At 44.6% G+C, this 27,469-nt stretch overlaps 1 protein-coding gene across 2 annotated transcripts; it reads right to left on the bottom strand.

The window, feature by feature from the left end:
- Positions 1–294: 294 nt before the first annotated feature.
- On the bottom strand, positions 295–26,725 carry PRKX (protein kinase cAMP-dependent X-linked catalytic subunit). 2 transcript variants are annotated; one of them, XM_084790809.1, is made up of 9 exons: positions 26,277–26,722; positions 17,940–18,108; positions 12,151–12,414; positions 7,954–8,073; positions 6,024–6,119; positions 3,268–3,325; positions 2,597–2,674; positions 1,981–2,129; positions 295–1,738 (listed from the first exon to the last, which is right to left on the bottom strand). In XM_084790809.1, exons 1-8 carry the CDS (start codon positions 26,443–26,445, stop codon positions 2,004–2,006), a joined length of 1,080 nt encoding a protein of 359 aa, XP_084646935.1. In that variant the 5' UTR covers positions 26,446–26,722; the 3' UTR covers positions 295–1,738; positions 1,981–2,003. The 2 variants fall into 2 exon arrangements, with proteins under 2 accessions (XP_084646935.1, XP_084646936.1); XM_084790810.1 differs by lacking the exon at positions 6,024–6,119 and having other exon boundaries at positions 26,277–26,725.
- Positions 26,726–27,469: the final 744 nt, after the last annotated feature.

Genomic DNA, 27,469 nt, shown 5'->3' with positions numbered 1-27,469 from the left:
ACCATTCCACAGCACTTAGTACTTTATCTCTACTAAACATTAAAAAAAAAAATAAGCCTTGGTTGAACAGCGTGGGGGTTTTGCTTTTAAATTAGGATCGGTTACTGATCATGTCATCTTTTGTACTTGGTTTGAATCAAACCACCACCTGAGGAATCTGCAATTGTATTAACTGCCCCATTGCTTCAGGAGAAGGTTCTGGGTAAACAGTTCTCACTGGATTCAGAATCAGGAACAGGACACATTTCCATCATCCCTGTTCCTGGTTGGGTTTGTCCCACCACTCTTTCCTAATTTAATATATTTTTTTCCATGTTAACCATGTGGACTGCAGAGGACCCAGGTTGGGATCGAAGTATCCACTGAGTGGCACACCCAACCACCTGTAAATCCAGCTGCAGGGTCTCTGGCATGGTTTTGCTGGCCCCTGCAGCCACATGTACACACATAACTAAAAATAAGAATAGTAAAATAAAAATATTATTCCTGTGTGCTGCCTTGATGTCACTCAATGACATCACATGGTATAGCTTACAGCCCAATTAAGAGCTTTTAACTTAAGTTTTAGGATTAGAGGCAGATTGTAAAGTGTTTTAGGAGCACACAGTGGATGCATGTGCGCATGTGTGATCTCCCCATGTGTGTTTAGAATTAAGGCAATGTTTCCTATGCTAATTTTACATTATTTCCTACTTTAATAGCAAACGTCTACTCACAGGACTTGATTATAATCCTTAATTCTATCTCCAGTGGGTGTCTGTTTGAGGTACATAACCCAGGTATTTTCATATTGGGAAGGGCTGAGAAAGCTCACTAAAAATACAGCTCTGTACAAACTTTCATAAAAGTTCCCGGCCTGGAACCTGAGTTTTCATGGACGGATGTGGCTGGGAGACCAGAGTTGAGTTTGGTGGGAAGAAAATGTCATTTATCACTGGAGGTGGGGGTAGGTTGTGGGGTGGATCCTTAAGTCTCGCTTTGAGGATGTGGGTCATTTTGTATTAGCAGAAAAAAGGCAATTTTGCACCCAAGCTGCCAAGCGGCTAATGCTGGATGCAGAGCTCTGGCTTTACTTCCAGAAGGGCTATTTTACAGAAAAAGTCTGAACTGAAAGATGAGGAAAGCCACACACATTTGTGCTATATCTGAATGAGGGTCTGCAGGGCATGTGGCTTCCTGCCTTCTGAGGTTAAAGTGACCAGAGAGGAACTAAATAAACAAACAGTAACTAAATAAACACATGAGCAAAAAATGCATAGAAAGGCATTTTAAAAACGCATATATCACAACCCCCCATTTGTTTTGCCTGCAGGGAGACAGACTTTTCAGAAAGCTTTGAAAAACGAACTTGTCACAGGCACATCAAAGTACCAAAATGTTCAGTTTACACAATTTCTGTGCACATACACTCTGACAGCTATTATCAAAAGGGTCAAATTCAAACTCACAAAGCAGAGCAGGGAAACAACAACAACAACAAAACAACCAAACACCAAATCCACAGCACGAACACAAGACTCACAAAGAAGGAAAAAATATCTCCAATTCAACAGTGTTAAACTTCCCACTGGGTTTGTTTCCAGTTGTCATGAGGTCCTGACAGCTTCAATCCGTTATCCTTGCAGGAACTGTGGGTACAAATACCAAGTTCTTCTAGTTTCACAGCAAAAACAAAACAAAACAAAACAACAACAGAAACAGTTCTGGTCCTTGGTGCTGCATGGAATTCTTCACGATCCTGGCAAAGAAAAAAAAAGGTGGAGTGGGAAGGTGGGTCAAGTGACCAGCAACACTTACTACTGATTTACCTATCTGTCAACCATCCATAATAAGAAATCCTGCAGACTGGCTAACTCACCATCCTCGGTTGCACTGACTGTATTTTCCTCAATTACACGGTTAAGTTCAAGGCTAGCCTTGGCTATATGACACTCTACCTTGAAATTCAGAGGAAAAAAAAAAGAAAAATAAATGGTTCACCTTGTAGGCGTGGGTTCTCGTCCTCAGAAATTTTTGAATGTTTCCAGGTCTTTGTCAGATACGGAAGGGGCATTGTCCCATTCACTCTCTGGATAAGTCTCAAAGTTGGAAGTGTCGCCGTCACCCGATAACTTGGGTACAATGGGTGGCTGAGGGTCACACAACACACACACATATACAAACAAGTGAAACTCCATTAGAAAGACAAGTGATGGCAGTTCACAACTGTAACTCCAAGATCTGACAACCTCACACCAATGTACATAAATTAAAAAAATAAAAAAGAAAGACATGTGAGTTGGACACTTCCATTAATTGACAATAATGTTTTCATGGTTCATGGGGAATGAGGTGACACCCGGCAGCCGAGTCGGGATGTGTAGTGCCTATCACTTGGAATGTAAATTTTTTTGAGTGGCTGAAAGCACTCCAGTACGGCAGACACATTGTGTACATAAGCAAAAACAGAGTGCATGTACAGAAAGCACTAAATAAATCAAAATAAATCTCCAGTAAATTAATTTGCAGGACTGAGACATAGCAGCGGGAGCTCCCTGGGTGCTTGGGACCAGATATGAAGCTGTTCATTTAGTTCATGGGTGTATAATATTCCCACCTTCAGTTTCCTCTGTGGCACTGACTCCCAGTCCACACCTCGGAACCACCGGTGACGCTTGATGTCTTCTGCCCCATTCTTGAGAAGAAACATACATGCTCAGTAAAAACCATTTGAAAAGACACTGTGTGTGTGTAGCATGCGTAAAAATCTCCCTCTAATAAAGCAGTTAAAAAACATAAGTGGCCAAGGATGGTGCATGCCTTTAATTACAGCACTCTGGAGAAGTAGGGAAGTGGATGTTTATAAGTTTGAGGCCAGCCTGGTGTACATAAGAGATTTCCAGGACAGCCAGATCTCTATAGTGAGACCCGGTCCCAAAAATAAATAAAAAAATCTAAAAGTTATCCTTAGCTACATAGTGACTTTGATTCCAGTCTGGGCTACATGAAAACAGCAAAACAGGGGTGAGAGAGATGGCTGCTCTTTCAGAGGATCCAGGTTTGGTTCCACAGCACCCATATGGTGGCAGACAACCTCTTGTAACTGCAGCTCCAGGGCACCTGGAGCCCTTGTACTATGTGGGTACATTACTTTTACCCACATAGTATATACATGGAATTAATAGAAATAAATAAACCAAAAAAAATATAGAGCATGGTCCAGGATGCTCTGAGTGGAAGACATCACCGTCAGTGTGCATGGTAGTGGAACATTCTAGCATGACTCACCTTCATGCTGCCTAGGCGTCGGGTCCTGTCCACAACCAGCAGCTTCTTGATGAGGTCCCTGCATTGAACAAAGCAGATTCCACGTGGATCCAGAAAATGCCAGAATCAATGTGGGTGCCAACCCCACCCACACCCCACACAGCTTATCTATCGTGGGCAAGGGATTTCTTGGGATATGTGGGGATCAGGGCATGTAGGCAGCTTGCACTCTAGGCTCCAACAGCTAACAATGACCTTCAACCCTTGACCTCCAGCCTCTGCCTCCTATAAGCCAGGACTGCCGACTGGCATTCCAGTTATACCATGAGGAATGGAGCCCATGCCTTGGGGCATGCTGGTGCCACTGAGCTACCAGCACTCTACCCATTGAGCTACAAGCACATTGCTGACTGAGCTACAAGCATGCTATGCAACAAGTTACAAGATCACTACCAGAAGAGCTATAAATCACTCTGGCCACTAAGCTGCAGGCATTCCACCCACTGAGCTACAAACTCTCCATCCAATGAATTTCAACTGCAACACGTTAGTATGTATCTATCCCAGTATCATTCCCTCCTCTAAAACTGATGGGGCTGCTTTACAGGCTACACCTGTGTTCCTTTACACAGTTCTATATGGGAAAACTGAGTTTGTAGGTTGCACACACTTGTTAAATGAGGTCCTAAACATCTGTTACTCTCTAGTGTCTTTATCATTGATAAATGACAGAAGAATGCAAAGGATACTGAGGTGCAGTAAAGATGCTCCAACGTTATAGAGAGTTTTGGTAGCAAACAGTCTCTGTCATCTTCTCCATCTTCTCATTTGGGAAACTGCTAACCTGCACTCCCAACACACTCAGGTAACCAAATTTATTCCTTCTTAAGTCTCTGATGGGGTTGAAGACCAGGTAGTTTAGTTTTACAATGAAGATTAGTTGTTTAAGGGTTAAGATATTTTCAGGTCTAAGCCGGGCCTGGTGGCGCACGCCTGTAATTCCAGCACTTGGGAGGCAGAGGCAGGCAGATCGCTGTGAGTTCGAGGCCAGCCTGGTCTACAAAGTGACTCCAGGACAGCCAAGGCTAACACAGAGAGACCTTGTCTCAAAAAAAAAGCCAAAAAAAAAAGATATTTTCAGGTCTAAATAGATGTTTTAAGTTGATAATGACAAGAGGTGATAGAGATTGATTTACATTCAGAATTTAGATGCACCAAGATAGGAAAGCTGTCTTCTTCAAGGCTGTCAAATACAAATAGCCAAAACACTAAGAATGTAACATTTACATAATTCCTGATTGTGTCACAGTTCTTCTTGCTATAGGTAGTTTATTGTATATATGTGTAATAATATAAATATATATGTAAAAAATAAAAATGTTTAATAAAAATGGAAATAAATTAATTAAAAAGAAAAGAAAAATAACTAAAAAAAAAGACTTGAAGTTAAGACAGGGTGGATACTGAATGCTGTGTGTGTGTGTGTGTGTGTGTGTGTGTGTGCCGCTCAAATACCCTGCAATCCATAGCAATTATGATAATACCCATTAGGGACAATAGCTCAGTGAAAAGGGTGCTTGTAACTAAGTAGGCAGAGTGCTTGAAAACAAATTGGTTGAGAGCTTATAACTCAGTGGGCAGTATTTATTGCTTAGTTGCTTGAGTGCTTATACTCAGTGAGTATAGTGCTCACCCAGCCCTGCATTCCATCTGCTACCCTGCATTCCATAACATACCCTGGATACTGGTGGCAAAAATCTGTCTGTCACTCTGCCTTTGGGGGGCTGAGGGAAGAGGATCAGAAGTTCTGGGCTATGTGGGATCCTGCTTCCCAACTAACTAAATGAATAAAAATAGACAATTGGAAATCAAGGCTCATTCTGGGTAGAAAAGGCTCACATCTGACCACATTCATATTAAGGAAAGTTAAAGGCATTTATATATTTTTAACTTTTTTCTTTTTAATTAATTTTGCCATAATCTGCATGAAATACATGATCAGTATGAACAGCAGTGTGTTGACCTTTAACCATCTTGCATGTAAGAATTCTTTATAAGTGCAATTTCAGTAAAAAGAGGGAAAAAAGGGAAAAATGAAGAAAAGTTAACAGCTGGGGAGCCACAGAGTTTCCAATGTCATCAAAATACACCATATGTGTGTATAGAATTGTCTCAAAAATTGATAAATATACTAGATTCATACATGGAAATGATCATGAAGAAGAACCTCGAGTCCCAGTGTCTCCTTCAAGGTCCTATCTCCAATAACTTAACTTCTTCCACTAAGTCCCTCTTCTTAGCAGTTCAAAGTTAAAAAATTCAAACAATTTAAAGTTAATAAATAGGTCGGGTGTGGTAGTGTGCACCTTTTATCTCAGCACTCAGGGGGCAGATATCTGTGAGTTCAAGGGTAGCCTGTCTACATAGCAAGATTCAGGCCAGCTAAGGCTACAAAGTGAGACGATGTCGCAGTGAATTAATAACTATAAAGGAAATAAATGGATGGATGAAGTGATCACTTACACAATCGGCTCCAAAGCTGCATTAATTTCAACACTATCTATCTCAAAAGCAATGAGATATGTAACAGGCCTTTTGAATATTAACTTTCAGTAAAATGAGAATAACTTAAATGCTTTCCCTTCCTGGTAGAAAAAAAAAGGCCAACATATGTTTAATGAATCAGAGAGTTGGCCAGGAGTATGTGCTTGTGTTGTGATTTCACAAAGCTTTGAAAATAGCATGGGGACAGGGCAGGAAACCAGGAGTGCACTTACTTAGAGGTGAAATCCAAGTGTCTGGGGAATTCTATTTTGCATGCAAGAATTTTCTGGTAAATCCCAAATGGATTGTCATCAAAAAATGGGGGAAACCTGTCACAGAGAGAAGTATGTATTTTCAGTAGAGTATTAAATACATTGTCTGTTTTGTGACAATTATTATTTTTGCTTAATGGAGGCAAAAAAAATAATTCGTGTCAAATGGATCCACTGCTATCTAACTGGCAACATGGCCATCTGAAGATAGATGGGAAAAAGATGGTCTTGGGAGATAGTACAGCCACAGGAGGACAGGGAGGGCATAGAGGGTCCTGATGCTCCCCAAAGAGCTTCAGTTGATGGCTTCCTCCCCAGCAGGAGTAGAAGTGACAGTTATAAATCTTCAAGAGGCAGGGCTTAGTGGGAGGAAGTTAGGTTACTGGATATGTGCTCTTCAAAAAGACACTGGGACTGCAGGCTCTTCTTCAGAGTCACTTCAATGTGAAAAACTCACTTTCTGTTGATTCTAAAGCATTTTCTTACATATATATACATACATACATATATATATGTATATATGTGTGTATCTTATCAATTATGTTATATATTATAATTGTGTTTATATAAATAAATGTGATTTAATATATGTGAATTTTAAAGAAAATATACTTCATGGATTATTTATACACACACAATATGCACAAATTTTCCAGAACACATGCCCGGGACATTATTTGCATATAGGGCCTCTGCCTAGAGAATGAGTGGCAGATCTTGACATGAGCCCTCGCTGGGTGAGGATGACCCTAAATGCAATGGCAGTGACCTCATGACAGCAAAAAAAAAAAAAAAAAAAAGAGATTTAGACCCACAAAGAAGCCATGTGAGATGGGAGTGGGATTGATGGGGCCACAAAAGCTAAGCACACCTGGCACCTCTAGGAACTGGAACAGTAGATAGATGGATGGATAGGTGGGTGGATTAATGGGTATGAAGGTGAATGGATGGATAGGTGGGTAAATGGATGGATGGGTGGGTGGGGAACAAATGGATGTATCGATGGGTAGACAGATATATGGATGGATGGATGGATGGATGGATGAATAGATGAATGGATGGGTGGGAGAATGGATAGATGAATGGATGGATGAATAGATGAATGGGTGGGTGAGTGGGTAGATGGATGGATTGATGGGTGGGTAGGTAGATGTTCCCTCTTGACAGATCTCACACTATTTTAGTAAAATTCTCCTTCAAGGATTTTTTTTCTACCTGGTTTGATCCACAGAAGATGAACTTTCTTTTATCTAGGCACCAGAGAAAAGTGCATGGGTCCAGGAAAATTGTCACCTCCCCAGAGGAATCAGTAACTCTTTAGGTATACACAGGTGAATAACGCCATGGTATTGGCCCCCAATTCCCCCAGCAACACCTAAATCCATGGGCATCTTGCTTTCAATGTTTTCACAATTTTCTCAGATAAGCCAGATTCTAGAGGTACCAGTAACCCTCAGGAACAACCAGCCTTCCTGTCAACTGGGAGACAGACACAGAGCCCATTACTTTTTCTTGTGTATTTCCTTGCCAATAAAGAGAAATTAGGCCGAAAAAATATAACACAAATTTGTCTTCCTCATCCGCTTTTCCATTACTACTTACTAAGCTGTTTTTGGTTATTGTCATTTGTTTACCTTGGGTACTGCTCAGCATCAGTGGGTCATCCCATGAATAAGATGGATGCTATACATAAGGAACCATAAATGTCTATAAAAACTTAAAGTCTTGTTTGAGCAAACTAAATATCCAGTCACCCTGACAGTGGGGTGTGTGAGTGCATCCACATGCCAAGTGTCTGCAGACTAAGGAGAAAGGAGATGCCAAGGTTCTGTACGAAGTGTGGAGGAGACACCATGTGCATGGAACCACATATGTCAAGAAGATCACTCACCCAGACAGCATCTCGAATATAAGAATGCCCAGTGCCCACCAGTCCACAGCCCTCCCATGGCCTTTGCTCTGGATGACTTCCGGAGCGAGGTATTCTGGTGTCCCACAAAGGGTCCATGTCCTGTGGGGGTGACAGAAGCATGAACATGTGAAACTTGGAAGGTGCCATAACATACAGTGATGAAGACCACATTACAAGTGTGGCCACTGTGCAAAAAAAAAATTAACGTATGGCCACATACATTTAACATTTCTAAGTGAAAGAAACCAAAAATGCTCCTAAATCAAACTTTCTGTGCATCAACTGATATGACAAGTATAGTATTTCATAATGTGAAAGTATTAGAGGTACGCGGCATATTCAACTGTGGGCAGACCCATTCCCTAGGCACAAGGAAGCTGTGCTGTGAGCTTTAACTGTCAACTGACAACAACCCAGAACCCCCTAAGAAGGGTCTCAATGAAGGATTTCCCATATCAGACTGGCCTGTGGGCCTAGGTTCACGAACCTATTCCATAAAACTAAAGAAATCCAAGCTTTGGGTATTCAATATGGCTCAGCTGGTAAAGTGTCACACAAGCCTAAGATTGAGGCACAGAAGAGAAAGAAGGGGCCAGGCAGTGGGGGCACATACCTTTAATGCCAGCACTCAGGAGGCAGAGTTATGTGGATCTCTTAGCTGGAGACCAGAGTAATCTACAGAGTGAGTTCTATCTAGAACAGACAGAGCTACAGAGAGAAACCCTGTTTCGGAGGGGAGGAGGGAGAGGTCGGAGAGAACAGAGTACAAAAGGTTGTCCAGCACTTCTCATAATGGGCCATGACAGATACGTGCCCAAATATTCGGCATATATATAATAACAACAGCATGAACGCTACTCCTAATTCTAAGCTCTTCGCCTTGTTTTTAGCCCTGGCTAGCCTCCAACGTGCCCACCTTTTAAATTACAAGCATGGACCACCACACCCAGCTGTTCCATCTATTTTGCTAACATAAACTGACCCTGTAATGACATGTTCTTTGCTGAATGTCTTACTTACAAGCATTAACTTGCATATAATTTAGTTAATGTTCGCATGATAATTTTTCGGCCTCTGCTAGTACTGTACATGCATACACACACACACAATTTTTAAAAATTAAAATGTAAACAAACTGAAAGTAGTAGAAAGAATACTTGTAAAGGAGAGAGTGAGAAGTGGATAAATCAATAAGCATTATTATTTTTAACACTGACAGGGCTAGGAATGTGGTTCAGTTGGTATAGAAATATTATTCAGCCAGGAAAAGGATGGTAAGTCTGACAGATGGCACCACATAGATACACACTGAGGCCACTGCCTTAAGTTGGACATAAAAAAGGAAAAATAAAATATTGTAATGGTGCTGCGAGTGTGACGTGCATAAGCCAGGAAGACACAGAGAGACACACAGGGGGTTGTGAGGGGCAAAACAGGAGAGTGGGAAGTGACTGCTCCATGATTCACGTTTACAAATGATGAAAACAACCTGGAGCAAGGACCATGGTAAAGTTGATAGAGTGCTGGTCTAATGTGCTTGAAGTGGAGACACTCAGCAGATCAAGGCACTTGTGTTAAAAGCCTGATGACCTGAGTACAATTCCTGGGACCCACGTGGAGGCAGCAGGGCACTGATGCCTGCAAGTTGTCCTCTGAACTGTTTATTCCCCCATCCAAAAGAAAGACATGGATTTTTTTAAAGGGAGGCTCAAGAGAGGACTCAGTGAATAAGAACACTTGATCTTGTGGGAACCTGAGTTCGATTCCTCTCATCCACATGGTGATGACACAACCACCCGTAACTCCAGTTTCAGGAGGACCTGCTGGCCTCTTCGGCCCTCTGGGGGCACCAGGAATGCATGTGTTATGCATGCCACCAACACTCACACACATAAAATAATAAAGTGATTTTTTTTTCAAAAGGAAAGGTTCTGTGCTGGGCCTGGGGCTCCCACTGGCCATCCAACTGAGCAGAAAGCTGAGGTAAGAGGATCATGAGGTGTAGGGTAGCCTGGGCTACATGGCAAGATATTGTCTGCAAGTAAAAAGCAAAAGAGTAAGACTAGGAATAGGAATGGAAGGAGGAAGAGAAAGGAGTAACTGATTTTATTAAGATATCTTTAAGCTCGTATGTGCCCTTGAATTTACTCCTTGCTTGCTTCCACCCATTTTGTTCCAACCCTGAAACCTACAGAGCGCGAGCTATCAGGAAGATATTTCAAGTCACAGCATGAGGACTTTCTAATAAGGGCTCTAGTGGCTCAGGAAGAAATTGACAGAAGGAAGGGCACAAAATGTAAAGGCTTTTGGGCAACAGCAAACCAGATAGTGCAGGGAAGAGATGAAGAGAAAAGTTCTGCAAGTTAAATGCACAGGAGGGGATTCAAGTTCAGAATCTGTAAAGCACTGATGCAACCCTGGGGCAAGGGATAGCATATAGTTCAACTCAGACACTTCTGTGGGTATAGAGTGCTTACCTTGCAGACATAGAGGCCAGGTTCCACCTCAAGCATAAACAGAATGTGGAAATGCTCACCTGTCATCCTAGCATTCCAGAGATCCAGGTAAGAGCATCAGGAGTTCAAGGTCATCCTTGGCTGCCTAGTGAGTGTCAGGATAGCCTGGGATACACATATACCCTCTGCCTCTTGTCCCACCCCAATGATCAACTAGAATTCAGTCAGTCTTAGGCTCCCAACACTCTGTGTGCGTCTGAGCCCATTAACTCAGATTTCGATCTTTGTAGCCTGACTCGGTTAGAACAAGATCAGGGCAGATAGAGCATCATACCTGGTGAGGCCACAGGTAACTGTAGCAGAGATAGCTCCAATTACGATACCGAAAGCTGAGTCTTCCTGTGTCTACCTCAGGCTGGAGGCTTGCATGTCTCAGGCTGTGGAACTTTCTGGTTCTGACTTGTTTCTACAACCTTGAACCTCTCTGCATATTCATTTTTACAAACTGACCCCACGACTGTCTGGCTGATCAATGGTACTTAGCACACTCCAGCAGTACTGGGGTCATGGAGAACCTGTCCCAAGCACAGACACCCTACTGAGGCTGGAAAGTACCCAAGTCCCTCAATACTGAGCCTTCTCTCTCCCCACCGCCTGGCTATGGGTTAACAGGAACATGACACTACCTTCTTCTTATCTGCAAGGAGCTCCCATACCTATGAGTGGGAAAAGGAGCCATGGGCAAGGGACCCTAAGGACAGAGTTCTATAAATAGAAAAGAAAATACTAAGGTGGAGACTGGAGAGGTGGCTCAGCCTTTCAGCCTTCAGACCTCTGGCTACTCTTGCAGAGAACCTGGGTTCAGTACCCAGCACCAATGTGACAGTTGCTCACTTCTAACTGTAGTTCTAGGGTATCAATACTCTTTTATGGCCTCTGTGGATCTCAGTCCCTCCCTCTTTCTCCCTCCCCACCTCTCCCTCTCTCCCTCTCACACACACACATGTACACACACACCACAGACATAAAATAAATACATCTATGGTATCCCTGGATATATGGTTATGTGTGTTAAATATATATATATCTTACTTGTACATCTAAATATATACATATATTTGCCTATATGAAGTCATTCACACAGACAGTATTTGAATTTTCTAGAACAAAATTCAACCATCTTGATGACAGAATACTTTTCTCCTCTGCTCACAGCCTGAAGGGGCCCCCTAGTTCCATGGTTGTGTACTAGGGGTAGACCATCCCCCACAGGCTCAGGTATTTTAATACTTGGTGTCCAGCAGGTGGTGCTGTTTAGAAAGACTCTGCCCAAGCTTTAAGGAAGGCAGAGCCTTACTGGAAGAAGTATGTCACCAGGGTCAGGGTTGAAAGTGTGAAAACCCTGCCCTACTTCCTGGTTGCTCTTCCTATATGTAACTACAATGTGAGCCACTGCCCTTTATACATGTTCCTGTTGGTATGTGATTCCACAGCGGAACTGGGAACCCTAACATAAATCTGTTTGTTCTTAAGTTGCTTTTTAAGGAGTGTTTTATGACATCAACGGGAAAAGGAATGGGAGACCCATCTAAACATATGGAGGGAGGGGTATATTACACAAGAGCCCACCATGCATCTTCTGCCATGTCTGTTCACTCATCTAAATCAAACCTTCAATTTTCAATCAACCTCTGATGACTCCGTGACTGCTTCCCCTCACCTATCCACCAGCTTCTTGGCAAAGCCAAAGTCGGTGAGTTTGATATGTCCTTCCCGATCTAGAAGGATATTTTCAGGCTTCAGGTCTCTGTAGACAATTTCCTTGGAATGCAGATACTCAATGGCACACACGATCTCTGTGGCATAGAAGATTCCAGCAATGGAGGAGAAGCGGCCACGGTTCCGCAGGTAGGTGAACAGCTCACCGCCAGGCACAAACTCCATCAGCATGTACAGAAAGCGGTTGTCATGGCCGGTCCAGAACCTGTGAGACATAAAAGAGTATATGATGGGTGTTGAGTTGGGTGCTCAGATATGGATGTTGGTGATTGACAGACACTGATGACAAGATGTGTGCACAGACTTCAGATATATAGAGGTAGATGTTCCCATTAATATACTGACATACACAGACCCTAACAGATGCATATATACAAATATGAAAATACAAATACAGATATCAAGATAAATACACAAACAGATGCAAACATCTGCATGTGTCCTGGTTATATTTATTTAATCATCACTTCTACAACACAGAGTCACTTTGGAAGAAATGCGGCGAAGAATTTCCCATATCAGACTGGCCCGTGGGCATGTCTGTAGGGAGGGTCATCATTCAGCTAATTACTTAATTACCATATGAAGATCATGCCCACTATGGGTGGTACCATTCCTTAGCAGGGGGAAGATGTGCTGTCAACTTTAATTCAGCCTGAAGTCAACTAGGTACGGTCTCAGTGAGACATTTCCCACACCAGATTGGCCTGTGGGTGCCTATGGAGAGTACCCTCTTTGCTAATTGACATGGGAAAGCCCCTCCCACTGTGGACTGGGCTTATTGGGCTGGATGAAAGCTTTCTGCTTCTGGTTCCTGCTCTGACTTCCCTCCCAGATGGCCTGTGACAGGGAAGTGAAAGCCAAGTTAACCCTTCCCTACCCTCAGTCCCTTTGGGTCATTGTTTTCTCACAGCAACAGAGTCAAAGCTGACCAGCCAGTAATGAAGATGTTTGATAAAATGTCCAATATCAGGTCACCTAGATGGTAAGGTTGTGCTTAGATGGACTGTGGATGTAGGTTGATGTTAGGACATCACAGAATGCTAAAAACTGTGAGGACAACCCAAGGAAGAAATTCGCCGGGAGATTATGTGTTAAGAGGTATTGCCCTAAGCGGTACCTTCACCAACACCATGACCTTAACCAAGACTATGTATGTATGTATGTATGTATGTATGTATGTATGTATGTATGACCATCTATCCATCAATCATCTATTATCTAGTTATTTAACCTATCCATCCAACCACCCATCACTTTTCTAACATCTATCATCCACCCATTATCTATCTTTATCTATTATATATAATCTATCTACACCCATCTACTGTCATCTACATGCATTATATATTATCTGTCTGCCTGTCAATCATCTATCACCCAAGTAACTCCCACCCAACTACCACAAGGTTTTCATCCACAAACATCACTGCTTTACAGGGGCACAAAGCAATGTCCGCAGAGCACTCTATAGACTACCAGACCCTACGACGGGAGGCTCCTTGCAGTACCTGCAGTATGACACCTAGAGACAATGGATCTTTCAAGAGTGCATAGCACAAACCTCTCCAGAGACAAACCCCACCCCAGATTTCATTCCTGGATAGACCTCTGTATGCATATCCCTCTGACATAAAGGAATGAGTGCACAAGGTGAGAAATCATGATATCCATCCAGAGCACAAACTTTCTGCATCAACTTGACAGCACATCCTTGTCCTGTGGAGGTGGGCGGAGTCCTATGTCAATCAATTAGAACGCTCTAACAGATATGCCTGCAGGCTGGTCTGCTGTGGGAAATCCCTCAGTAAGAACCTTCCCAGAGGATTCTGGGTTGTGTCACTTGACAGTTGAAGCTCACTGAACATTTTCCCCCTGCTCTGGGAATGGTGCCACCCATAGTGGGCTGAACGTAATATTGACTCTTGGTAAAGCCATTTGCAAATAAACTCAGATCCCTGTAGCAATATACGCAGAGATTCCCATAAGCTGTTTGAAGCCATTCCCACTATGCTGGGCATCCTACATCTCTTCAAGAAAAATATACTATTCCATGTTCATAGACACCATGCACAAGTTGGGATGGATGATCTCACAAGAGTTCAGTTAAATGATAAAGTATAAGACTCTAAGGATCTTTAGTAACATGCATATCAACATATGAAGTTCGGCAACCCACTAAGTTGTGTTCCCACAGCTGGACAGATACACAGTATGCTCCGTCATGCTGTGAGTACAGCATGCAGGTCAACAGCAAGTCTCTACAGCACTAAGTCAACTTTGACCTAGTTCTTAACCCACCTGTTGAATCCTGTTAATGCCAAAGAAAGAAAGAAAGCAATGAAAGAAAAGATTCCTATAAAGAATGTGTGGTCAGATAGTAGTGGGTGCAATTGTCTAGTCTGACTTAGGTTAAGCACTCAGAATTCATTCTTCCACAATTCCTGTGGTAAAAGTTTGCACACCTAGGGCCTTGGGACAGATCTGTGTGGAGATGGGTCTTTAAATGAGGAAACTGGAGTAGAGGGAGGGTCTCTGGTGTAGACCTGAGCTAATGGGACTGGGAGAGGTGAACGGCAAACAAACATTCACAGAGGGATGAGCCTCAGTTGGTCCTGTGGCTGAGAGCAACCCATTTTTGGCTAATATTTAATTCTGTGTGAACTTTAAGGTCCCCGTGTTTCAGATTAAAAGAAAATTATTTGTGTGTTTGTGTGTGTGTGTGTGTGTGTGTGTGTGTGTGTGTGTGTGTGTACACATGCACATGAGTGTGCTGAGACCAGCAGAGAGCACTAGAATTACAGATGTCTGTGTGCAGAGAGGTGAGTGCTGGGAACTAAACCCAGGTCTTCTGCAAGAGGAACACATGCTCTTCAACACTGGACCCTTTCTCTAGCCCCTGAGATTCTAATTTCTATACTATTGTAATGAGTTTTGACTGTATCCTACCTATATCATGTTCTGACAACATAGAATATTCTAGAAGACCACTGGTATTGTGCAGTGGTGTTTCAATGACATCATGCTGGGTAATTTACCCTCCCTGGGGCTCCCTGGGCAGAGAAACAATGGTACTTTCTGAGACCTAGGCCAGACCTTGTCTCAAAACACTTAATGTAAATTAAGGAACAGAGCAGATGTTCTCTGATCTCCACATGCATGTGCACACATGAACCTTCATACATTATATATGCATTTACATATTTTATATAGATATATGTATTTCTAAAATGCAAAAACATGGATTTAATATTGAAAAAACCACCAGTTGGGGTTTATATGAAAATCATGAATATATAATTAGCTTACTCTGTTATCTTGATTACAGGCCGTAACAAAACACCCAGGTCTTAGACTTTCACAGAGGCATCAACATTGCAGAGACTAATGTTAGCATCATGGGTCCTGATCACGTCACACAAAAAGGAGTTGTTATAAAAACTCACGAGTTGGATAAAGGATATACATATTTAGCATCCTTGTTATTCTTTGTGCTAAAGTGGATACAGCTGTTGGGGCACAAGATACAGGACCAGCTCTGGCCACATTTCCTGCTTTATTTTAAAAGGTAGTATAAGAAATAAGGAAACAGATGTAATATCAGGGCTTCTGCTGTCTTTTATTTTTAAAACATTCATAATTAAGTATTTTCCAGCAGTCCAAAGATGTAAGTTACCTTACGTGTAAGATGTTTTATTTTGTTATTTGGTTATGGAAATGGAATCTTGTTCTTGCACAACTAACTGTAAATGTTTTGTTGCTAGATAATGAGTTGAGACCTAAATTAGTCTCTGGTTTTCAGTATATCACATTTTGTAAAATTACCTACAGCACTTGAGCATGACTGGGTAGTAGCCAAACTCACAACTTGGAGTGATGGACCTGCTTTTATAAGGGCAGGAACAAGCCCCCACAATGCAGCTACATGGATTTTAGTGCCTACTGAATACACACACACACATACACACACACACACACACACACACACACACACACACACACATATACACATACATACACACACATACATACATACATACCAAAAATAGTTGGAAAATTATTTGAAATTACTAATTTGTGCTCTTTCTGAGGTATGTTAAATGTAGCTTTTGAAACAGAAGCCTTGAATTGAAATTTAATACTTGAACATTTTTGTATATATTTCTTTATATATAATTTTGTGCAGTACTAATGACAAAAATATGGTCTCATAATAAAATCAGGATTGATGATCTTTTAGTTGTGGGCTCAAGGAATTTATTCATCTCTAACATGACATTGGAAAGTAATGGGTTGTTAATACAGATTATGATCTTAATCAAAAGGTTCTGGAAGCAGTAAGTTTGTTTTCCTAAAAATTATACCATTTCTGTGGAAGGTTTTCTTAACATCAGTGCTTTTCCTGCATTTGAAGTGTGGGCTTGGGGAGAACCAGCTTCTGAATTGGGATGTTTTTAAATTCCAAGCACAGATTTTTAGAATGTCATTTTTATAAATGGCAGTTTGGACAATAACAAGCTCTTGACAGTGGCAAGATTAGAGTGTCCGATTTTTAAAGCTGCTTTCTTAGGCTCCTTATGCTTTAGTAACTGTCTTTTCTGTTTCCATGTCATTGTTTCTTTTCTAGTTTTAGTGAGAATAATTTTTTGGTCTTTTTTTTTTTGCATCAACTCATGGTCTTGTTTTTACACGGTAACTGCATGTATTTAGGACCTATCGGGAGCTTAAAATAAATTTGGTCACATTTATGTGTAAGCACATCTTACTGTAAATGTTTTGGGCTTCTCAATTTACAACAGTTCTTTATTTCAGTGCGTAGTAAACAGTATCTTAAAGTGTCCTGTTCACTACTTGTTAATTTAAAACGTTATGGTTAATATAAAAAAAAACCCTCAAGAGTTGGGGCTGGAGGGGTAGATCAGAGGTTAAGAGCACTTGCTGCTCTTGAGAATGCGCGTTTGAATCCAAGCACCTATTTAGGCAGTGCACAACCACCTGGTACTACAGTTTCAAGGGAAATATAACTGTGCTCATGTGCATAGTCACACACAAAACTAAATCAAGAAGAGGGCTGGAGAGATGCCTCAGCAGTCAAGGGCACTGGCTGCTCTTCTAGAGGACCTGGGTTCAATTCCCAGCATACACATGGCAGCTCACAACTGCCTATTACTCCTGTCCCAGGGGATCTGACACCCTTACACAGACATGTGTGCAGTAAAAACACCAATGTACATATAAAAATAAATAATTAAAAAAATGAAACCAAGACAAAATTTGGTAGCATCTACCTCAACCACTAAGCTACAAGGTCTCTACTCACTGACTGCAATCTCTCTACCCACTGATCTGCAAGTACTCTACCAATTATGCTGTAAGCATTCTTCCCACTGAGCTACAAACACTCTACCAAGTGATCTGCAAGCTCTCTATTAGGTGAACTGCAACCACTCTTCCCAGTGAGCTACAAACACTGTGTTAGCTGAGCTGCAAGCACTCTATCCACTGAGTGACAAGCTCTCTACCCACTGAGCTATAAGCACTCAATCAACTGAGCTAAAGCACTCTCCCTACTGAACTACACTGTATTAGTCAAATTCCAAGCATTCTACCCACTGAACCACAAGCATTCTACCCACTGAGCTACAGCCCCAGCACCTCCCCCACAATGTGTTCTTGAGAGAATAACCTAAGGAAGTTGGGAAGGTGAGGAGGAAGGAGCCAGGGACTCACAGCTTAATGAGGAAGGGATGGTTGATTTCCTTCAGGACTGCCTTCTCATTCTGCACATGCTGTTCCTGTTTCAGGCGGATGACATCTGGGATGCTCATAATCTTCAAGGCATAGTACCGCCTGCCTGTCTTCTCCTTCACCAGGTTCACGCGGCCAAAAGTTCCAGTGCCTGATGAAGACAATGCAGCCAGTCAGGGATGAGGAAAAGGAAACATACCTGAGGAATGGACACTGTGCCAACCTGGGGCCTTAAAGCTGAACACAGGGAAAGAAATCTAGTTGAGCACTGAGGACTTTGTAGATTTGTTTGCACACACAACTGTCAATCAAGGGGCCAGGAAGATGGCTCTGAAGGCAAAGAGCTTGCCTTGGGGAACGGATGGATGGACATCCCACTCAGCAAAGTTTCCTGTGCTGTCCACAAGCATGCTACTGCATACAACCACACATACACGTAGTGATAATAATGACTAAAACTTTAAAAAGTAAATTGCCTGCTACGTGTATTGGAGATAGGATTTCAAAACCAGCCATGATTAAAACACAAGCATGGGAAGAGCCCAGATACTGGACTCGGTAACTTCTAGTAGGGTCCTTTTAATCCTAGCTTTTTCTATTTGCCACCTCTTCCTCTTCCACCTCTATTTGCCCCCTGTCTCCTCCTCTTTCTTTAGTTCCTCCTGGACTTTCTGCTTCTTCTCTTCTTGAATCTCTGCTCCTCTTGCCCTTTCTTCCTACACTTAGCTCAGCAGCCTCTGCTCTTTCATCTCCTCCCTTTCTCCTCCTCCCTTATCTCCCTCCTAATTCTTCATCTTCCTCCATCTTCATCTTTCCCTATGCCCCTTTGTTCCTCTTCTCTTCCAGCTCTACATCCATCTCTTCTTCCTCCTTCTCTTACTCTTTCTTTTCCATTTCAATCTATACACTCATTCACCTGCCCACCCCATCCATCCCTCTACTCATTCATCCATCCATCCCCCATCCATTATCCACCTACCCTTCCCCATCCCGGGTTTTAAACACAGTTGCTTTATGACAATTCAACATGCAACATTCTCCCTTATGGTGTAGGAAAGCTATGTACTCAGAAAAAAACAAACGTCATAACATTTCATTCTTCTCCCACCGTTACAAACATGCAGGATGTTTCCCACAACGAGCTAGAACCAGGCACAGGATCAAGAAGAACACATCCACAACTAGACAGCAGGCTGAGAAGCCCACGGGCCACAAAAACCGGGTTCAGTACTAAAGTTGTGTAAGAGGGGTGACAGGTAGGTTCTGTCACACCCAGCCTCAACTACATTTTTTTTTTGGACTTCTGCTGTCTTAGCTTACAATGAATTAATCGGTCTTGGTGACTTTGTTATTTAGAAAAGGTGATGTTAATCAATCAGGTGACACCTGCCACAGAACATACAGGATTGGAATAGGCACACAGAGTCACAAGTGGCCCGGAGTGGAAGTCAGGACTGGCAAGAGTGGATCAGATGGGTAGAAAGTATGGGTGAGGATGTTTATAGACATTTCAATGAGCTGAAAATGCTTAGACTAACCTCAAGTCTGCTCCAGGCTACCCCTGAGTGTGTGGTTCATGGAAGTAGGAAATCCTACCATGAATGTGGGCGTCACCACCCCTTTGCTGGGCTCCTGGACTAAATAAAAAGGAATAAAGTGAGCTGAGCCCTGTGTGTTCACTCTCTTTGCTCCTGACTGGATATTATGTGTCATCTGCAGCATCTTCCTGCCTCCATGGTGGACCTGCAGCAGTCTGAGACAAAATAAATCCCTCTTCCAGACTCAATACCCTATGAGCATATACAGAGGGAGGAGCCCCCCCAGTCAGACATAGGGGAGGGGAGTAGGGAGGAAGCGGGAGGGAGGGAGGAATGGGAGGATACAAGGGATGGGATAACATTGAGATGTAATATGAATAAATTAATAAAAAAAATCCCTCTTCCTTTAAATTCCTATTATCAGGCATTTTGTCACAGAAAAATGAGAAAGCAAGTGCTGTGACACCAGAATCCTTGCCGGTGCTTCTGATTGGTGCACCACATGCCACCTTTGTGCCCAAAGTACACCCCATGAGCAGAGCCTGTGACAGCTGTACTGCGGCGATGCACAGTCCACAGGATGGCTTCTGCATCAGATGGCTACCGCCTTGTTCCCTTCACACTCGTGCCTGCGGCTTATGGGTGCAGAGGCAGCTGGTGGTGTTGATTACACTGAGCAGGAGAGCTGTAGAGCCAAAGCGCAGGATGAGAAAGAAACATAACACCGTGGAAAAGCACAGTGCAGCAGAGCACCAACTGCCAGAACCTGTCAGAACAAAGCCAACCAGAAAGTACCAGAAACTCCCAGCGCGCAAGGTGCTATTTATTGCCTAGTGGGAGAAACTTAGCTCACTGGGGCTGTGTCATTGAAGGGGACACTGGGACCTCAGTCTTCTATTTTCTTCCTATGCTTCCTGGCTAATGTGTAGTGAGCAGCTCTGCTCTACCACAAGTTCCCATGATGCTCTGCATCAGCGTAGGTCCAAAGCAACAGAGGACAGATGCCTCTGACACCAGAAACCAACACAAATCATTCTTCTTTATAATTTTATAATGTGAGGGGTTTTGTCACAGTAATGGAAAGCTACCTAATACACATTCCACACCAATTTTCAAAGTCTGTAAAATGACCTGTGTTGTCATTGGGCCCAAACATAAGTTGTCTGTTCCTACCCCACCTCCATCCCCAAACACACCCACAATCACTCAAATGCATGTTATATCTGCCCATCCCAGAATGTTCCAGCATCCCTGTGATGAAAAATCAGTCCATTTGTGATACTTAAGCCTTAGCCATTCACACCAGTCATTTCAGCACAGTCCTTTAACCTGGAAAGCTACTCCTAGGTCACAGGTCAGCAAGGTAACAAACACCGCCACCCAAATTAATTGTAAATAATTTTATAGTCCTCACAGACTCTGAGGTTGCCTTCCACGCTACATGGATGAGTGGCCTTGCCAATTAAAACAAAAACAAATGACTACTTCAGAGGAGGAAGGTGCTGCCCACACATGCTCTACAAATGATAGTCAAGTGCCCTATCCATGGATACCTGGAACCTTCCTGAAGTAATTTTCTGCATGTCAGACACGGTAAGGGGGAAATATAACATTTTACATGGGTAACAAGGTTCCTGGGATAGCTGAGAAAGACGTAACATAGACGTGCCAGGACTGGGTTTCAAGAGCCAATGGGGCGCAAGCAGGAACAATCCCAATAGGTGGTACAGAGAGATGCAGGTTCTTTCTTTCTCTCCATCATAGTGGAAAATGGTGGGTTTTTTTTCCTCAGGTCAATACAGCATGTGATTTAGGGGCAGGTGGCATGAACTGGGGTTACAACTCAGTGCTGGAGCTCATGCCTGGCACAAATGATTCCCTTGGGTACATTCCCAGCAGCTCACACAACAACAAGAGCAATACTAATAATGGTAATGATACTATTACTAATAAAGTTTTCTCTTGGGCTGGGCAGTAGACTGCTTGCCTACCATGCACAAGGTCCTGGGTTCCACTCCCCCAAAAGTAAAAATAATAACATTTCCCCACATTCCATCCCCAGCCTCACAAAGAAAACTCTAAACAGAAGAGTGGACTGGAAGCACAAACCAGAATATTCCTGAAGGAGCCATGTATCAGGTAAACCAATGTGTCATTTAGCACAGATGGCCTCCCACAGGAAGAGCCAATTTACTAAGCCACAAGCACTCTACCCACAGAATTCCAAGCACTGTATCAACAAAGTTACACCCTCAACCTCAGGGAGAAATCTTTTTTTAAAATAAAGGAGGTGTCATGGCATGGCAGTTATTTCAGATAGGAAATAAAACTAAAAGTAAGCTATTGAGTATAGTATGAATGGAGCCCTGGACTCAATGCCTGGTTTTGCATCAACTCAGTGTGGTGAGGTAGGCTTTAATCCTAGTACTTCTCAAGTAAAGGCAGAAGGACTAACAGTGGTTTGAGGGCAGTCTGGAGTCCATGGTGAGTTCCCCGAATGCCTGAACTACAGGAGATGACTCTCAAAAGAAATGGGAGGAAGGAGAAGACTTAGGAGGATGAAGAAGGGGATTTTCTTAGTGTGACTGAGGCTCCGTACTCAATGTGCAGTGCTTCAAAAGTAAAATCAAATGAAAATGTGAGTGAATGCAGAGGAAGCCTAAGGATGCATGAGTCCTCAAGATAACAAAGGTGCTACCCTTAGTGTGTGGTTAGACTCAGTCTAGAACACCAGGCTTTAGGGAGGAATGAAACCAGAAGCAGTGGTCTGCATGACTGATGCTGTGACTTCCTGCTTTTCTTTTGGGTGATGTCCCCAATCTGGCCTCATCCCTGGAGGAAAGTCATCCTGAAAGTCACTCCAGGACCACCAGTGACTCCGAACAGGTGCCTCTCAGAGAGGGAGAGGGGACTATCACCCTTGGAGATGCAGGATGAGGATATGAGGGGCTGAGAAGGAAATGGACAGATACACTGCCAGGAGCTGGGAAGGATGGGACAAGCACTTTATACCCTAGGATAGCATTCAGGAGCAAACAGTCAAGAAAAGAAACCTGAAAGAATGAATCAAGGTAGTGATTTATTCAAGATAGCTGCCTTGGGTGGAATTCTAGATGGTGCACATAGGTTTATTTAAGATGGTGCAGGATGGGTGACGTTCAAGATGGCACAGGTTGGGTGCTATTCCAGATGGCACACATAGGTTCAAGGCAAAATGGCACAGGTTAGGTGGGATTTAAGAGGTGCAGGGTGGGTGGGGTTCAAGATGGCCCAAGTAGGTTCAAGTCAGGATATCTCAGAATGAGAGAGATCTAAGATGGCACAGAGTGGGTAGGCTCTCCTGTTGTCCTCCTTCCAGGAGTGGGAATGTGAGGTGTAGGTGCATCAGCCTTTCACCCACTCCACATCCCCTGCAGGCCTCAGGGAGGACCCTCTCCACCTCTTCTAGCTCCTAGGTGTGCTAGACATCCTATGGCCATATCCAACCCACAATCCTTCACTTTCCATCAGAGTGAATGCATGGTTTGCCCCATCTCATAAACCACAAGGAATTAGGAGGTGGCACTCAGAGAGATGAGATGTAGTGAGGGGCCCTGTGCAGTGCTCTACCTTTAGGAACTTTGCAAAGAGAACAGCCTGGTGCACCATGGGTGAATACAGTCTCTCTCCTGTGTACAATGAGACTTCTCTAGAAAGGCAGAGGCTGTCACTGTACATTGTGGGTAAATGTATATTTGCATATTCATGAATGTTATGCAAATCTCACATCCTATTCCATTAGTGCAGAGCAGGCTCTGTGATGGTGAGAGTGGGGCTTGTAGAAGGGATGATGTCATAGAGGCAGGAGCATGATGCAGCTGCTCTCATTACATCAGCAGGTATGAATGCTGGTGACTTGAAGTATTGATTGGTTGGTGATTGATATTTTTTTTCACCTTTTAAGCACTCTGGGTCTCCACCCATGCACAGGCACCTCCCCCAGCAAGGATCATTACTGCACTATCTCCTAAATGGTTCTAAATTCGGATTAGTGTCACTATAGACTACCAGATGGTGTCTGTGTCAGTGTCTCTCAGAGCTCCAATCCCCCCTCTCCTTCAGGACTCTCAGCAATTACTCTCTAGTGTATAAGGCACTACATTGTGGTGATCTACCAAGAGCTTCCAATAGGTACTCAGGTGACCCTCTCTCTAAGGAGGAGGCTCCTATCCAGACATTAGAGCTCTTGTCCTTGCAGGACCAACGATTTAGCACCAGCTTTCTCTAAGACATCAGGCCATGGAGGCACTGAATGGTAAACTGAGGCACAGGACATAAGAGATCACAGCTGAGTCCAGGGAAACAAGAGTATAGGAGAAGACCTGCCAGGCAGAGGGGGCCTGTTCACAAATTTAGATCTGAGACCCACTGTGCTGCAAGAACTCTACCCATGAGCTATACTCTACTCACTGAATGTATCCACTATACCAACTGAGCTACAAGCACTCTACCCACTGAGCTACAAGCACTCTACCCACTGAGCTATAAATACTCTACCAACTGAGTCACATGCATGTACACAGAAAATCACAAGCAGTCTTCCCATCGAGTTGTAAGCACTATTCCAACTAAGCTATAAGCACTGTAGCCACTGAGTTACATGCCCAGCCTGGAATGTTCTTTACTCGAGTCTCCTAGTGAATGGAGAAATAAGTTTCAGGTCAGGGGCAATAGCATCAATACTTATTTCCTGGAGACCGCAGAGTTGGGTGTGTGCTGGGGATGACCGGGAATGCAGAGGTCATGTGCGTGAGTGTGTGTGGCGGGGGAGACGCTCCATGTGGATTCCGGTGGTATGTACTTGTAGGCACCTGCAGTTACAGGCCAGTCTGGTCTGCACAGAAAGTACAAGGACAGCTAGGGGCTACACATGGAAAGCCCCCAACAACCCCCAAATTCCCTATTTGTCAGAGGCATGGTCTAAATTTATGTGAGGGCTCAGTGAGGAGAGTGTTTATAGCTCAGTTCTGTGTGTATAAAAAAAATGAAAGGATGAATGGGGGAGAAGGGAGGCTAATATGTACACTCAAGTGCTTCTATAAGGAGGTTTGGAGGGGAAAGGGTCACAGTAAGGAAAGGTGAAGAGGATGAAGGACTCAGGACATGACACAGCCCAGGGAGGCTCCCAAGATCCCCATGGGTCCATGCTGGGGACACAGTTGTCCAGTAAGAAGGCTCAGTAGGTGAACAGGTTTGCTGTCAACTCCAAGGACTTGAGTTCAATACCCCAGACCCATGTAGTGTAAAGCAAAATAACAGACTCCTGAAAGTTGATCTCTGACCCACACGCTTGTGCTGCTCCCCCACCCCCCACCTCCGTTTGCATGGAAAATAAGCGAATTTTAAAACTAGCAAAAGAGCCACATGCCTGTAATCCCAGCAATCCAGAGGCAGAGGCAGAGGCAGAAGAATCTTGCCAGCCCGGTCTACAAAGCAAATCCAGGACAGCCAAGGCTACACAGAGAAACCCTGTCACGAAAAATCAAAACCAAAACAAAACCAAAAAAAATTAGTGAAAGAACCAAGTGTGGTGGCACAGGCATTTAATCCTAACACTTGGGAGTCAGAAGCTAGCTGGCTTACATAGTGAGTTCCAGAACAGCCAGAGCTATATAAAACCCTTGCTTAAAAAAAGAAAGAAAGAAAGAAAGAAAGAGAAAGAAGAAAATGAGGAAGGAAGGAAGGGAGAGAGGGAGAGAGGGAGGAAGGAGCAGTTGAGGTGCTGACCACCAGTGTGTCCCTGTGGTCCCAGCACTGGGAAAGCTAACACAGGAGGATTGCCTGGAGTCTCCGGGCTGGCTTAGCTTTCACAGTGACTTTCACATCAGTCAATGTCTGAAAAAACAAGGGCGGGGGCTGGGTTCCCAGCACCTCATACCCAATCTGTGGTGGCCATCTGTGATGTTTCTCTCAAAAGTCAATCCAAAGCCTGGAATGTCAGTCCAAGTGGGAACTCAGATTGAACTTCAGTGCAAGACCCTTTACCCACCGAGCCATTTTGCCAGGCCTGCTGAGAAAATGTTAATCCTCCCTCAGTCCTGGCCCTGAACCCCGACTTGCCTTCCTCACTTCCAACACCCAGGAGTACGAAGAAGTCTCTAGAATCTCTGTCCCTAGCTGAGCGGAGAACGCCAGTCCCTCTCCCTCTCTCTGTCCCTCTTCCATCCTCTTGGAACACTTTCCTAAAAATCAACACACCTGACACAACTGTCCTAGCTACGGAGGTCGCCGAGAAGCTAGGGACTCCCGGGCATCAGACTTGAGAAGCTGCTGCCCATGATCCTAGGCCCCTTGCAGCACCCCAGGCCATTTGAAGATCCACCGGGTTCCCCAGCAACCTGCCGGGTCACAGGGGCACCAAGTTCGGAGCCCACTAAAGAAAAACCGAGACTTGGGCGCACAGGGGATGCTGGGAAAACAACAGCATCCCTGTCCCAGAAGGGTACCTCGGGGGTCAGGCGTCCCTTCGAGCCTAGGCAGAGGAGAGCGGATTCAAACCCGAGAAATCAAGGGCTCAAGCGGGTGCGCACGCGCTAGGGAAGCCGGGCGTGGTGTCCCCAGGGTGACTGGCATCCCAGCAGGGAGCCACCGAGTCCCCAAGGTGAAGTCACCCTCCTGAAAGCTCTGTGACGTGGGGCTGCCCCGTTTCCGGAGGCCAAGTAATGAGTGTGTGGGAGATAAAAGCCTGAGGGTCGCAGAGAACCCTTGGCGCAGGACCGCATCCCCTTGCCCAAGTTCTTACCCACAGTAGCCACGGTGTCCCAGTCTTGTAGCGCGGGCCCCTCTTTCTGAGGGGACGACGTCCTGGACCGGGGGTCCGCGGCGGGTGCTGAGACCTTGGCTTTCCCAGGGTCATCATCTCTAGCCACAGGATCCTTTTTGGTTGCTGCGGCCCCGGCGGGTGGCTCCATGGGGCGGGGGAAGCACCGTGCGACAACGGCGCAACTGCAGCCTCCTTGGCATTAGCAGAGGGCACACTTAAGGACAATGGAAGCGCGCGCAGCCGAGCTCAGAACAGCGGGAGGGGCTCTCGGAAGCGGCCAGGGGGCTCCGCGGACGCGCGTGCGGTCCGCGGGACCAAAACCAACCCCAACGCTCTTCATTCCCGGCGGAAGCGGGCTGGGCGGGGACTGGTCTACGCCAGCCGGGGTGCGGGGGTGTCAAAACGACGCGATGGAGGAGGTGCGCTTGTCGTGCTCCGCCCCTCGCCTATCCGGACTAGGGAGGAGCCCGGTTGTGGTCCCGCCTTGTGTGTCACTCAGCCGCTGGGCCCATGGGAAGTCCCTGCACCAAAGTAAAAGAGATCCAGGGGACTGCCAAGGGGATACCGGGATTTTATCGCCCCCCTCCACCCCCCACACGTTCAGCCCCTTGGCCTTGGTAAGGAAGAGGTACAGGAATTTCCGGCTGCCATCCTGTGGATGTTGCGGGCGGGCAGAGCCAGAGCAGCAGAGAGGTGGAGACACACAGGGGAGGAGTTTGGGTAGGGCATGGCTTCGCCTTTGTTGCCCAGGATTAAATTCTGGGCGCCTCGCAGTCCTCAAGCGCCACCATCCTGAAAGCCCAGTCTCACAGTGGCCCCGTGGCACCTGCTAGTCCCAAGCCCAGGGACTCCCGGTGTAGACAGGGTTTCCAGGGACTTGTTTTGCTGTAGGTTTGGGCTCTCTGGGAGTGCTGAGAACTGGGTGCTTTTCAGACCGCAGCCACCTGCAAAGGTGTGGGTTATGTTTCCCTGATCCTGGAATGCAAAGAATGCACTCCACTGCCCTGTTCTTAGCTATGGGACACAGGGCCAACAAAGCCCTGAGACAGAGGCAGAGTAGGGACCATCGACTCAGAACCAGGTGCCCTGATGGTGCCGTGGGTCGGGGGTGGGGGTGGGTGGCAGGTACGTATTACCTTGAAAACAAGGAAGTCTGCCGACTTTTAAAAATA

This window comes from Acomys minous (genome assembly GCF_964271855.1).
Source record: "Acomys minous genome assembly, chromosome: 7".
In the NCBI taxonomy this organism is placed as follows: Eukaryota; Metazoa; Chordata; class Mammalia; order Rodentia; family Muridae; genus Acomys; species Acomys minous.
The sequence above is the reverse complement of the archived record's forward strand: the minus strand, read 5'-3'. Positions and strand labels throughout refer to the sequence as shown.

Coding starts and splice junctions, on each gene's coding strand:
- PRKX (XM_084790809.1), bottom strand. CDS start 26,445: ATGGAGCCACCCGCCGGGGCCGCAGCAACCAAAAAGGATCCTGTGGCT. Junction 18,109..26,276: donor GGACACCGTGGCTACTGTGG/GTAAGAACTTGG, acceptor TGTCTTCATCAG/GCACTGGAACTTTTGGCCGC. Junction 2,130..2,596: donor TGCCACAGAGGAAACTGAAG/GTGGGAATATTA, acceptor TGTGACCCTCAG/CCACCCATTGTACCCAAGTT.